The following is a 14,268-nucleotide window of genomic DNA, read 5'->3' as shown; positions in this document are numbered from 1 at the left end:
TTGTCACCTTCTTCGAGAAAGACCACTCCACGTGGTCATTCCCATCGCCTTCTTCGAGGAACATACCGAACTCCACGTCGACTTCCTCAGCGTCTTCGTTTCCGGACAACCTGAAATCGCATCCCAAATTAAAAGTGTAAACACCCAGCGTAGAGCTATCGGTGTATAACACAACGCGTTCCCTTTTCTCCTTCAATGAGTCGCGCGCGGCGTACACACCGGTGAATACACATGTAGCGATGAACACACCCGTCTTTGATGCAGCGCGGTAAGGCCCCGGAGTCGGTTCTTCTTTCCTCAAGGGTTCCGGACCTTCGCCATCTCGGTTCACTCCGACAACCGTTTCAGAAACCAGGGATAAAGCACGATCAATTCTTGAGAGCCTTTCGAGTAACCCGTTCGCGCGGTTCGCGAGATCGTGGCCCTCATCGTGCGCGTCAAGTGCCTGTTGCCGCAGACCTTCGATGTCTTCTTTCATTCTTCGGATTTCTTGGACTGCTGTTTGCAGGGGCATGTCATACACCAAGGGGCGCGCACCGTCGCGGCACTGTTTGGAATGATCCACGGCCAGCGCATTTGGGACAAGTCTGTGGCACTTGGCGCACTGCCCACCGATGTTGCGGCAGTGGCGCATGTGGTCTCTCAGCTCGGACAGTTTGCCGGAGAAGGTCGGACACTTGTTACCTCCCATGAGGCAGAAAACGCGACGGCTCTCCAAGTCGGACAGCTGGACGCGAAGCCGAACAAGTTCACCTTCCATGAATGCTCTTCCGTCGAAGGGGCACCTGCTCCCCTCGAAGAATTTGCCTCGGCACATTTCGCACGAAACGTGACCGCATGGCAACATTACGGTGCTCGAAGGCACCCGGCCGCAGACGCTGCAGACGCGGCTAGCTGGCATCGGTACCTCGAAGGCAATGTGTCGCTGCTCCAGGAAATCGCTGAAGCCTGCCAAGGTATACTCCCAAAACGCCATATTAGACTTCTGCAAAAACAGGGAGCGGCGCCCAGCAGGGCTCGTGGCTTCCAACGGTGGTGCTAAGCGGTGACAGAAACCAGGAAACGACGCAGCGTAGTTCTTATGTAACGCTACCGCTATCGATTCAGTTCCCATTGGTAGTGGACAGATTGCGATCGGTGCCGCTGTCAGGTCTGTGCACGCGAAGATCTCAGACATCCCTCAGAGGTGGCATTGCGCACGCGTAGTACGTACGAGTATCACCGCCCTCTCGGGGCGTTTGTGATGCCTTTGTGTGTTGTCTTGTTTCGAGCGCAAATTGAAGATCGTTCCAAGCGAAAGAGGCCGAGCGAGTTGCACAGGCCGCAGTAATCGGGTTATTCGATCTAAGAAGGGGAGAGAAGGAGTGTGATAGCGGCGGCCAGCAATACGAGACCGCGGGCCCGCGGGTCTAGCGCTCGCAAGAGAGCGATTCGCATCTGAACGTCTGCGTTTGCGGATGGCGCTTCCGCGGGCTCCGTGGTCGCCGTATTTTGAGCGTGAAAACAGGAGTGCGTGGCTTTCTGTAGAAGACATTTAATATAAGCTGCAACTCACAATATCGGTCGTGCGTAGCTTCCTTTCGCGCGCACCACGTCGCCGAAGCGCTGTCTTCTCATCTCCAAGCTTTCTTTTTTTCTTTTTTCTCCTCGGGGGCCGCCTGTCAATCTCTTTTCCACCGCATCATGAACATAGCCACCATTGGGCTGCTTCAATCTCTAAAGGTGTGTTCCTCATGCTTATCAGTACCTAATTTATAATTGTTGCGTAGCTTCCCTGTCTATTTTCTCCTTCGTTCTTTTAGTCACACAATGCCGAACACAGGCCAATAAACACCCAAGTCATAACTATTATTTTGTGCATTTTTTCACGAAGTATTGAAACTGTTACAAAAGCAACAGCTTTAAGTTAAATTATTTGCTGCCAAGAATAATATCCGTTGTTTTACGTGCTGAAACTACGGCGTGCTGAAAGGCACGCCGTAGCGGATGGCTCCGGAAGTTTCGACCCTCCGGCGGTCTTTAACGTGCACTCACGTTACGGTGTACACGGGCCTGCAGCATTTCGCTTCTATCGAAATTCGACTGACGACGCCGAGGTCGAAGTTGCGACTTTCAGGTCAGTAGCCGAGCACCTTAACCACTGTACCACCATGGCGGAGACAACTATTCGCTGTCTGATATTAAGTAACAGCTTGCATTGTCCCGTGGTCAAGTGACCGGTTACTACTGACTTTCTTGGCCGTTGTGAAGAGTATTAACAGGCACAAAGTCAGTGTTCTGTGATGTTGGCAAGCAGCTACAAGCTACTCGTACACAGTGGACTTATGAATAGAGTGTCGCACTACGGCCGATGTTATGCGCCCCGCCGTCAGATATTCAGGTCAGCGCCCTTGGCCGAGCAGCAAAGCAAACGGACCCATCAAATTTACGGGTGGTGTTGCACAACGCTGGCGGTGTGTACCAGCGTAAGCACATGCTGGAACAAAGTATTGCCGTCTCGAACAGCAGTGTAGGCCTTGATGATAGAGAGAAACGTTGTCCACGATTTTCCTACAGGGCCAGGGGAGGCGCCAGGATCTCTTTACTGGGACGGGGGGAACCACGACAAATGAGTTCAATTGCAGGGAGGGGGGGGGGGGGCAGTTAGCCGGAGAACTTATGCGTTTTGTTAACTTGTTTGCGGGGGGGGGGGTGCGAAGGAGAAGATGTGGGGAGGGGGGGCCAACTGCCCTTGTACTGTAGCTATGTGAAGAGCGCCTTTGACAGGCGGGTGTAAATGCCCCGCTCGGTGCCTTGGAACTTCGTTCACGAACTTCGTCCGCTCCAGATTACTCGCTGCACAATAGCGGGCTCGCGGCTGCATGGGAATCGTCTTAAGTTCAATTCTTCGCACAGCAGAATATCTGTTGCCCCGCCACGGTGGTCCAGTGGTTATGGCACTCGACTGCTGACCCGAAGGTCGCGGGATCGAACCCCCGGCGGCCGCGGCGGCTGCATTTTCGATGGAGGCGAAAATGTCTAAGGCCCGTGTACTTAGGTTTAGGTGCACGTTAAAGAACCCTAGGTGGTCGAAATTTCCGGAGCCCTCGACTACGGCGTCTCTCATAATCATATCATGGTTTTGGGATGTTAAACCCCATCTATTATTATTATAATCAGAATATCTGTTCAGAAAAAAAAAAACAAGTTCTTGCCGTGTCCCTCATGCAGGCCGCACTCGCACGCATTTGATTTTGACGCGTTCGAAAAGATGATCAGTCCCAGAAGACCACCCGTGGCATCAGTCATCGCAAGTCAGTGAGCTAGAGGTTGATGCCCATGTATGTACTTTGGGACGTCAGTGCACGTTTGAGAATGCCGAATAATGGTCGCAGTTATGCGGAGCACTCCACTAGGATGCGCCTCGCAATTAAACCGTGGTCCTGGCACGTCATGGCCCTGAAACTGATTTTTTTAAACCGCTCTGGAGTGATGATCGTTTATCTGTCATTCTTATGATGTGAATTGCCAAGGTTATTTTTAGAGCGCATACTCTTATAGGCGCTCCTCCCAGCACTGGGCTTCGTCCCTTGTTGGACCTCGACGTAGGCGCCTGTCCAGCGTGCGTCGAGCCACGCTACGTTCATCTCTTGTCGAGGCCAGCGGGATTACTCAGGACCTGTGCCTTCGAAACAGAAAATAAATATGAAAATTACACAATAAACCACAGGGCAACCGAGAGCAAAGAATGATATCTGGACTCGCGCACTTCAAGATACGCGACGCTCATCATCTTTTGCAGGGTCTGGCTAGAATGCTCTGAAACCTTCGGCACCGAAACAGGAAATAAAAACAGAATTAAAGTACAATAAAATTGACCATACAAATAAGACAAGTAAAACTAAAACGTTGTATTTAACTGCAGTTCGTGCCGCAGAAGCAGCATATAAGAAGGAGAGGTAAAAATATTAATTACAAAAAAAAATCAAACGGGCGAAAATAAACAAAATAAGTGATAAAAGGTAATAACAACTAAAAATGAAAACAACTCTGTAACTGTATCTGCACAGATGCCTCCGAATTTTTTTGCCTCAGCATATTGCCACTTAAGAACACGCGTACAGCTGCGCTCACATATCGCATAAGTGAGCATAGTAATGTTTTTTTTCTGCAGCGTAAGCTGTGTTGACCACGCAACAACAGTGGTTTCAGTCGATATTTTCCGCCGCCGCCGGTGTCCGTCGCACCAACGAGAAGGAACGAGAAAAAAAAAATCCACGTTCTGAGCGGGAATCGAACCCAGCCACTTTCTGTGACAGTCAAGAATTCTGCCACAAAGCCACGCCAGTGCTCGGAACTTATTTGGAAGCAGACCCTCTGCAGGCGCCATGCCGGGCGAGGAATCACGTTAACAAGCGTAATATTACGTGGCAGAAGAGTAGAATCGCGCCAGCCATCACTCCATGCCAAGGGCGCAACGAGTGGGTGGTGTAAGGCATCCCACCCACCACAAAGGGTTAAGCCATAATTCGTCATAAATATGATCAGCAGCAGCAGTAACATCACCAACAAAGTCTACAGTTAGGTTCTCGTCGCTTGTGTTTAATCATTACTTATTATTCCAAATACTCCTGAGGCTTTCGTGTGAACGAATCCTGACCGCTGCCCAAGTGTGGGTACGAGCCATTTGAGAAGAAAATCATCACTATCATCATCAGCTCGTGCCGCAGCGAATAGCGCGTGATTACAGGCCACAAGCAACTGGGGTGGTTCCTTGGTCGAAGCCCTGGTAGCTGCTGCCTGGTGACCTTGCCTGCCTGCCCATTTCGTCTACCGGGCACGGTTCGAGTCGCGACGACCAGAAGCGTGCACTCTCGGAGTTCGGCTACCTGACTACCCCTACCCAGACCGCTGTCCCTGTTACGTCTCTCCAATGCTATCGTCATGAGCCATCGTCTACCGGCTAGCCTCCAGTCCTGCACTGATATCAACAAGGTGAGCACTTACGCCAAGTTTAACGTGGCATCTCAAGAATGTGTTCAATGACATGAATAGCATAAATTGCGTGATATAGCGGTTGTACTACCACAGTGGTCGCGGCCTTTTCTTTCATTATTCCACTTCTTTTCGGAGGCTGTCTCAGGTTAAGCATTTCTGCATCCATATCGCAGTATTTGGTCTCTCCGATACCGAACCATGCCGAGATCTGCAATGTCCCCACTTTTCGCCAGCGTCAGCGTATACACCGGGCGGCGAAAAAGACGGGGCGAAATGAGACTCCAGCAAATGACGGTAAAACGCTTCGTGTGGGTAATAGACCGCGTGGCTACTCGCGGCGCGGTTGAAATATACACCGACGAAAATGCAACGCGGCTTTCGCAGTTCACGGTAAACTGTTTCGCATAACGTCGATTGCCTCAGATATGTCCAAGTTTCTTTTCTAAGCCGAAAGACTTACAAAAAAAAAATGTTTCGTTGTGATGCCCCTTGGCGAAACAGGCGGATGAAGTGGTATAGAAACAACCACGTGACTTCTGTCATGGACCACGTAATCACGTGACGTCGGCATGACGTAATACGATGGCATCATATGAAGTTATGAGTTCAAATCATCGTTAGGGCAAAGGTTGGCCGGTCTCGGATGTATTGCAACACCAAGTGACGTGCAGAAACCTTCACAGGGAGGGTTGATGAGGAAAGATACATTCGACGGAGAAAAGCAAAGTTAACCTCATGTGTCTCATATTGTCGTTCGTTCTGTCTTCCAGGAAGCTGCCGTTACTGCACAACCGTCAGCGAATGCTGTTCCTCCACCTGCTGAGTAACCAGTACTGACGCTTCGTCATAATCCCCAACCAAGCGGATACGACAGCATGGAAGCCTCGCAAGGAGGTGCCTTCGATCACCTCTTACCCTGCACAGCTTCGGATAAGGAGACGTGCCAGATTGTCGCCGAGCTTGTGACGTGGAACAAGTTGCTCCTTGGCTCACGATTCGAAATCCGAGAGGACCCCGAGACGTGCAACCAACTATGCATAACTAACTCCACTACCGCGCCACGAATCGTGGATATTTTTGACGCAGAGCATTGGCCACAGTGCCAGGAACTTCTTTTGTGGTTACTCACAACCCATCGGTGCATCGGCAGCGTGAGCGTCAAGCTTTCCGCCATCGAGGATACAAGCCCGTCCCTCCTGAGTGCCGTTTGTCAAAACAGGTGGATCAAGACCGTGTCGATCGATGACATAAACGCATCGGCAGCTACCACCGTTTTAGATATCCTGCCTTACCTCACGAGCGTTAAAAAACTCCACCTCACAGACACGGAGCTTCCTCCGGATCTCTTCGTAGCCCCGCTGAGTGCGCTACTGGAGGCATCAAGATGTCTGCATAGTCATGTGTAAAGGGGCAAATTTGCCGAAGACGGGACCATCGGCACTCTCTTTACCGCCTTATTAGGGAAAGCTAATCTAGAAGAGTTGCGTTTCCAAGACTTATCAGTCCACGATGGCGCGTGTCCGCAATCCGTAAGAGAATATATCGGCTCCACCAATTAGCTTAAGGTTCTCTCCGTGACCATGCGGACACCATCTATGCAAACAGCCCTACTGGAAGGCGTTCTGGAAAATCGGAGCATCGAAAGGCTCTCGCTTGACCTGTTCATGGGAAGAGAAGAAATCACGCCCCTGGTATCTCAAATAATCAAGACGAACCGTGCAATACGCACACTACAAATTTCCAGGTCAGTTCCTGATCCGCCTGGACTGTTCTCAGTTTACAACTGCTGGGTCCTTCCACTTGTTGAGAATAACACATTGGAAGAAGTGAGATTTCCTATGAATGTCTTGCGATCCGAAACGTGGTCCGCTTTCTTCCGTTCGCTGCCGGGTAAAGAAAATCTGAAGATGGTCCACATTGTTTCGCCATATTATTATCCTTGTCTCCACTGGCTTTGTGCAGAGCTGAAACGCAGCGGCTCGGACGGAAAAGTTTCCCTCGAACCGTACACTTTAATGGACGACATTGAAGTCCTACACTGCAAGGCTTTTTCGGGCGCAGATTTGTCGATGGCAAAATGTGAACGCATGTTAGCCGCCTTAGCTCGGTTACCGAACTGTCAGCACCTGAAAACCGTCACCATGTACAGGTCGGTCCACTGTTAAAGGGAACACTCGAATGAGCCCCCTTCATTTTGCTGGCCCCCTCACTCCAAGTGGATGTGGAAACGTTGTTCGTTCAAGGTACTGGTCTGTCAAAGGGAGTCGGAACTGTCAACCACCAGTAGTCTTATGTAAATCTAAGCCACTGTACTGTTGCAAGAGAGCGATATCCTGACATGCCCTGAACGCAATTGTTCCCTTTAACAGTGGACCGACCTGTACATCTATAACGACGACATGACGCTGTCGTTGGCAATTGCCGAATTTTTGAGATCAACTACAACGTTGCAACGACTGGAGGTTCGCGCCGACAATGCTGTTCTGGTGCATCCAGACGGTCAAAACCCATGCTGGAATGTGATTCTCGAGTCGCTGTCTCAAAATCGGAGCTTGAGGCGTCTGGACGCTGCACTATGCGATATGGGAACCCGAGACGCCGGAGATTTGGCCGACTCAGTCAAACGGAACACCTGCATCAGGCGACTGTACTTGGACGACATGTTGAAGGCGAACGCCACCGCTTTCTTTCGGCGCCTCTCGAAGGACATTGAAGAGAACTACAGGCTAACTGCGGTGGATTACAATGGCCACATAGATGAGGACGCTGTCAGCGACTGGCTCGCTGTCAAGGCGACAACTTGGAGGAACTGCGGTCTCGTAGCGCGAGCTGCTCGGATTAAGCAAGCATCACATTTCGACAGGTTCGTGTGAAATCAAGGCTACCGACAGCAGATATGCTGTCTTAGTGCTGTTAGCTTGCTAGCTGTAACGTGCAGAGGGTCTAACAATCTACACTGTACGAAACAGAAACAGTCTTTTGACCATTTTCTGTGAGTCCTCGACTTGCCACGTATGACACTTTCTTTAAAGACACATGTGAACTATCTTTGGAGACAATACTCTCGTTGGAGAGTCATGGACCCGAAAGAGAGTTAACACGTCTCTTTATAGAGAGTCCTATACCTGGCAAGTCATGACTCACGGAAACTAGTAACACATACGCCTTCTTTTTGTTTTTTCTTAGTGTCTAGCTCAGTTAAATACCGTTTTCCTGCGAACTTCCTTCAGCACTTCTCCTGCCCCCATAAGATTTCGTAACTAATCTATCGCACGAAACACTGGCGTGGCTACTCTTCACATTTGTCGAGCATAGGAGCTTTGCGTGGATGTTGTTGTGGCTGTACTTATGAGATGATTTTTTATTGACTTAGGTATCGAAGACAAAATACATTCCTAAGCTTACGTGACAAGAAAGGACTTCACCTGCATTAAGAAATATTCATATTTGTCGCTTAAGTCGCACTATTTGGTGAAAACATCTTTCATAGTTGTAAATCTCCTACGCCATCTGGCATAAAGAATCTTGGACATTCTCACCATCGGAATTACACAGGCAGATATATCCCGAGAAGTGAACGGGGCACAGCCGTCCTTGTAGCACGACTAGTGGCGCATCGCACGCCTAACTCGAAACTCGTGAGTTCGGTTCCTGCGGCGAGCTGTTTATTGGTCGTCCTTTTTGTTTGTCTCCTAATAACTACTCTTTGATTAAAAGTAACAAATGATGGCCTCGATATTTCCCCTGTTTTTCATAACCTGCCCGCTTCTTCGGGCTGCATTTAAGAAAAATGGACCCCTTGCTCCATTCCCCTGTTTTTGATACAGTCTCTTTGAAGCCACGGGAACGAAGCCTAGACAAATACACCCAAGACCCATCATTCCGACGATGGCTGAATCGCCAGGTTTGCCGCCAACTCTCACTTTAGACAAGCGTCAGTGTTATGCGCAGCACTGATTGCTGTAAACTAAAACTTTCGCCAACTTTCTTGAATCTGTAGGCCATGCCAGGTGAAGGACATACTACATGCATATCACCGACCTGTCGAGATTTATCCGACAGTGAGCTTCAATATTACTGCTGGGCGTATGTATACGTAATACATAACAGTTATATGTGGATGGCCTTCCCTGAAATCGTCACTTAAAACAGGTCCTGTGATCGTCGAGTGCGATCACTGGACCTTTATTAGTATAAGGGTCCAGTATCAGTATGAACTTTGTCACAAGACGAATGGTCGCAAATGGCCAATTTGGTCTCTGAGCAACTGCGTTGGTTCAGTACGTGGCTCGTACGTGGATTTTTCAGTCGCGCGGCTGCAGTCGCCAATGTCTGAACCAATAAGGCGCACAGGAACAGGACGTAAACTCATTTTACGGGCCAATGACAATGTGAGCCGCATGTTAGGAGACGTGAATTCTGTGTGGCGAGTAGTATTATAAGTCGCACGGAGGTGTGAACACAGGTCTCCCTGAGTCGCTTTTTTGTCGCCAGTCGGAAATTGTCGCGCGACCGGTACTGGTCGCAGGGGTGAACGGGCCTCGATTCCAAGCCGGAATATCTCCAGCTGCGTTTGCGCTCAAATTGATGCTGCTATCGGTCATTCATTCGTAGCTACACTTATTCAACTTACTGAATCCAATCCTCGAGCTAAATAGCATCCCGTAAGCACACTTCCACCGCTTACACGCCAGTGCAGCGTACAAGGCTCTCTCCAATGGCAGAATTCTTCATGTGCAGGTATGTCACCAGAGCGGTGGACCGCGTGTCCCGATACCCCGCCTTACTCGACGAGGTTGCCAGGAGCGCCAAACTCGACCAAGCAGAACTAGCGGTCTTGGTACGAGACCGCCTGAGGCAAATACGATCCCTTGACGGATTCATGCGGGTCGCCGGAGTCGTGAAGGAACGAGTCATCTGCCATCCTACCGCCGACGGTCGCACGCAACTGGACGACCTCAACGAGGACTGCTGGAGTCACGTGCGGCGGTACCTCGCGACCGATGACGTCAAGCACGGCGCGGTACAGGTCAACAATGGGTGACCGTGAAAGTGGCTCGTTTCGCAAACAGGCTTGCGGAAACCGGTGCAAGATGAAGAGACTCGTGATCAATAAAGCTATTAAACTTGGAAATCTTTAAACTGAAATAGAGACCGTCAATGTCTGTTTTCCTTCAAATTTCGCGTCATCTACTGGAGCTGGACAAAACTATTCGACAATGGAAAGCCAACATAACAGCATAAGGATTTTTTAAGGGACACTACAGTGAGGGACTAAAGTAGTTTAGACAGATGAATTATTCTTTCAGAACCCCGCTTTCATCATTTTCGCCATAATTGGTTTCTTTCAGAACAAGAAATTAAGATCAAAGTTTTATTCGTGAATTTTGCGCCGAAACACCAGCTCGTTAACGTCAATGTGACAAATGTCGCGATCTGCGCTTGGTGGCGAATCATTTAAACACCTTCGATGTGGCACATAACGACACAGGTACACGAGAAGGCACATAATGACACCACACAGCGCTACTAGGAACAACATTTTTATTTTCAAAACTAGACCGCTTATAAACCACAATCGACAGCAGGTGAACAAATGCGTGCGTCTCATTTCTGCTTAACGGCATAAAACGAGATGGACGACCGTAATCTCATATGCTCACCAGATGTCACACAATATCAAGAAGGTGGCACTTCGTGATAATATGAGGGTAGTCTTTTCAGGGCCCCATAAGTTCGGGAAACTTTGTGTCATGACAAATCCATCACGGGCTGAAAAATTTGGGTGCACAAAAATGCATAAAAATAAATGTGTTGGAAGATATTGGTGATGTCTCTTGTTCCGATCTCATGTTGTAAAAAAATATGTTGGCCAAACCAGCAGATGCATAAATGAGCGACTGAGAGAACACAATTAAAAATGGACTAAAATGCCGTTTGAACGGTATCTCGCAATCCACGTTCATGTGTGTGGTTGCCGACCTCTGATTCGCAACACAGTCATTGTTGGTCGATATAAAGAGGTCACCCGTCTGATTGTTGAAGACGAACTTATGAATGCGCTAGGTGATTTGTGTATTAGCAAGCGACCTATAGCATTGTTGCCTAAGGGGTTGGGTTTCCTGCGTAAGCAGTGATTTACCGTGTTATCTTCGTCATGATTTCGCATTGGTGCAGCGATTTTCTCACGCGTGTCTCTGACTGATCCCACGTGCCCAACTGTCTGCCTGATGATTGTAGTTTTTATGCGATGTGGTTTTTGAAACTGAATATGTTGTTGCTGTGTCGCGCGGTGTGATGTTTTTATGTGCCTCCTCGTGTACGTGGCCCGTTTCGCGCTACATCAAAACTGCTCAATGTGCCGCCACGAATTGCAAAATCTTTTTGCGGCGTTTGGCCGCAAAACAACATCTTACACTACAACATCTTACAATAGAGTTCACGACTATCAAGAATTTTCCCTTCCCCTCCGCGAGTCGTTTATAGACGCCCCAAAAACATTAAAGATTATCTTGTTCGTTCGAAAACCGATAAGGCACATATAACTGGATGCCAGCCGTGCGGCAAGGCTCGTTGCAAGGTGTGCAAACACATACAGGCAACCAGCGTTGCTGAGAGCACGCATTCGAATTTCAAATACTCTGTTCCCTCAAACCTTAACTGTGACAGCTCTAATGTAGTGTACCTTCTCGAGTGCGGAGTATGCAGTATTCAATACATAGGTCAGACAGACACGGCCTTCCGCACCCGCTTTAATAACCATCGCGAAAGAAATCAGACGTATGAAAGTCTGATTTCAGGCGGATGATTTGAAGTGCGCTAACGCGATGCGGACCACTAAAACGTGATTTCATTTCAAAATAAGCACTTCCTTGGCATAAAAGTAGCACTATGAGGTTTCTGGACCGCTATTTCAACAATCAACGTCGACTTAATATTTGCCTTTAGTGTCCCTTTAAGAAACGCGCAGCACTTTATGTACCGTATTGTGCAGATATCTCTAAGAACAATGCACTGTGCCGCCTGTGGTTGGGAGTATAGCTTTCACGAAGGCGTACTCTTTTTCGCGTAGGAATCAAGGTCGATTCAAATAGGTCGCGAAGCTTCGGGCGAAAAACGGTTCAGAACCTATTGCCAACGACACCAGCAAGGGGAGTTATGGGTGCTGCGATTGAAGCGCGACTATGTTTGGAGGGAACAAACACTAATAGCGAAAAACCAAGTTTTATTCAAACGTAAAGCAATCTTTATGTTTTACAAATTACATTTATTTCTTGAACAATATTAGTAGGTGCAATGTGCCAGAATGTACGACAGTGTTTAATTCTTACGAAAAACGTTTTTCTTAGCGCCCCCTGAAGAGAGGCGCACGTCATTGTCATTCAGTGCAGCCCTTGCGGTGCATGGAAAGGCGCGCTCGTAAGTTCGTCTGCGGCGACACGCCCCCTCAGATGTTCTGGTGTTTCGCACTTGCATGCGTTCTGTGAATTATTGCGGTTAGAATTTGATTTTGGTGTGCGCGAAGTTGCGAGGTGCGTTTCATCGTTGGTGAACGTGTTGGCTACGGTGTTCAACGGACAACGGCACGAGGCGGCTAACATTTCACGCCGAACGCTTTCCTCGGTACTCGCGGAAACGATGTGGTGTTCGAAGGATGCAATAGCAACACGCGTACGCCTGGCGAGCCCTCTCTTCTAGATAAGACACCGGGGCAACGGTTCGGAGTAGTGTGCTTGCTGGATTTCCATGGATCAGTATTCCTGCTGCCCGGTTTCCTTCGTGAACACGCGGTGCCTACTATATTTCCTGTTATCGGTGAGCAGATCACTAAGTTATCTGTCGCGCTAAAATCACTACAATTCGCATGTGTTGATACGTTACACGTAAGGTTAATTTATCGGAACAAAAGGCAAAACATAGTGCACGTAGTGTACGCACTTTTTGTACTTATTATGACATTTGTTGCTCATTGTGTAGGGTGTGTTAAATTGCGTTATTGTGATCATTGAATAAAACTGAAATATAATTATTTTGGCGTGAACAGGCGTCATTTCTTCTCGCTAGAACTGAAGCACACATGCAATGCGCTCTTTAAGTCCCCTGCGCATGTGCGAAGCAAATAAGCAACGCTGCAAACATGAGAGGTACGCTGCTTCCTACTTTATTCACGCTGTGGAAGATGACACAAACGCAGAATAAAAGCTCAAAGAATAAAGTTTCCTGGTAAAACCAAGGCGAATTGCACGACGGTACACTTAAACACTGCTGTTTAGTCACGGGTCGATATTAGTTTAGCTAACGTTGGCTTCAAGCGCATTCGCCAAGGGCTTGCCGGCTCGCCGTAGCGCGAGTCCTTAGCGATCAGGGGCCTAAGAAAAATATTTTGATGTCAAATTTCGCGCTAGTGCCAACAAAATGACGTCACTTTTTTACCAGATACTGCGTCACATCCGCTTTATTTTTTGTTCCGCCGGGAGTGTTCCCTCCTCACACAGATGGCGCTAAGCCCCATGAGCAGCTGACGAGCAGCCATTTTCTGAACGTATGGGCTTCTATGGAAGCTTCGCTACCATTTACATTTACCTTGTAGGAATCGCAGACACCTCCAGATGCGACTCGTGCAATAGTGACGAAACGATAGATCATCTACTGTGTTTCTATGAACGTTTTGTGAACGAACGAAACGTTCTGCGCAATGCGCTGAACAAGGCAGGCGACAGACCGTTTTCCAAAGAGAACATCCTCGGATCGTGGCCCTACGCGTCGCAGGCCAGCAAAGCGACGCGAGCATTGCTATTGTTTTTAAAATCGACCGGTTTAAGCGACCGTTTGTGCGCGTGCAATGAACAGGCGCATATGTACCCTGACAGTGCTTTCTTCCATCTTTCTTTTAATCCCTTCCCCCCAGTGTAGGGTAGCAAACCGGACGCGCGTCTTGTTGACCTCCCTGCCTTTCATTTCTTTCCTTCCTTCTCCTCCTCCTCCTTCTCTAAGAACAATGCGACGACATCTGAGTCCAGCATTTGCGAACAAAGAATGTCGAGTCAAGCGGCCATTATCACAACACATACTGTTTACACAGATGAAGCATAAGTGCACAAAATAAGGGTCTAGTGTTTTCCGGTGTATACGGACACGAGGGTTCATTGCGAAAAAGGCTTCAGAGGTCAGCTCCCGCCGAAGCGTTGTACAATGGCGTAGGTGTTGCGTGGAAGTCCAAGGTGCCAAGACTGAAATCACAGTTGGTACGCGACAACTTTCTCGCAAGTCGAAGAGTTGCCAACGGAAAAG

General features: G+C 48.7%; 1 protein-coding gene across 1 annotated transcript; it reads left to right on the top strand.

Annotated features, from left to right (window-relative positions):
* The first annotated feature begins 7,553 nt into the window (after positions 1 to 7,553).
* Positions 7,554 to 10,070, top strand: LOC119407321 (uncharacterized). Its single transcript, XM_037674236.2, has 2 exons — positions 7,554 to 7,840; positions 9,718 to 10,070. The coding sequence occupies exons 1-2, from the start codon at positions 7,560 to 7,562 to the stop codon at positions 10,019 to 10,021; spliced, it is 585 nt and encodes a 194-aa protein (XP_037530164.1). The 5' UTR covers positions 7,554 to 7,559; the 3' UTR covers positions 10,022 to 10,070.
* Positions 10,071 to 14,268: the final 4,198 nt, after the last annotated feature.

Source organism: Rhipicephalus sanguineus, chromosome 10 (assembly GCF_013339695.2).
Source record: "Rhipicephalus sanguineus isolate Rsan-2018 chromosome 10, BIME_Rsan_1.4, whole genome shotgun sequence".
NCBI classification, from domain to species: Eukaryota; Metazoa; Arthropoda; class Arachnida; order Ixodida; family Ixodidae; genus Rhipicephalus; species Rhipicephalus sanguineus.
This window is presented reverse-complemented; position numbering and strand designations above follow the sequence as displayed.

Coding starts and splice junctions, on each gene's coding strand:
- LOC119407321 (XM_037674236.2), top strand. CDS start 7,560: ATGGGAACCCGAGACGCCGGAGATTTGGCCGACTCAGTCAAACGGAAC. Junction 7,841..9,717: donor CAAGCATCACATTTCGACAG/GTTCGTGTGAAA, acceptor CTTCATGTGCAG/GTATGTCACCAGAGCGGTGG.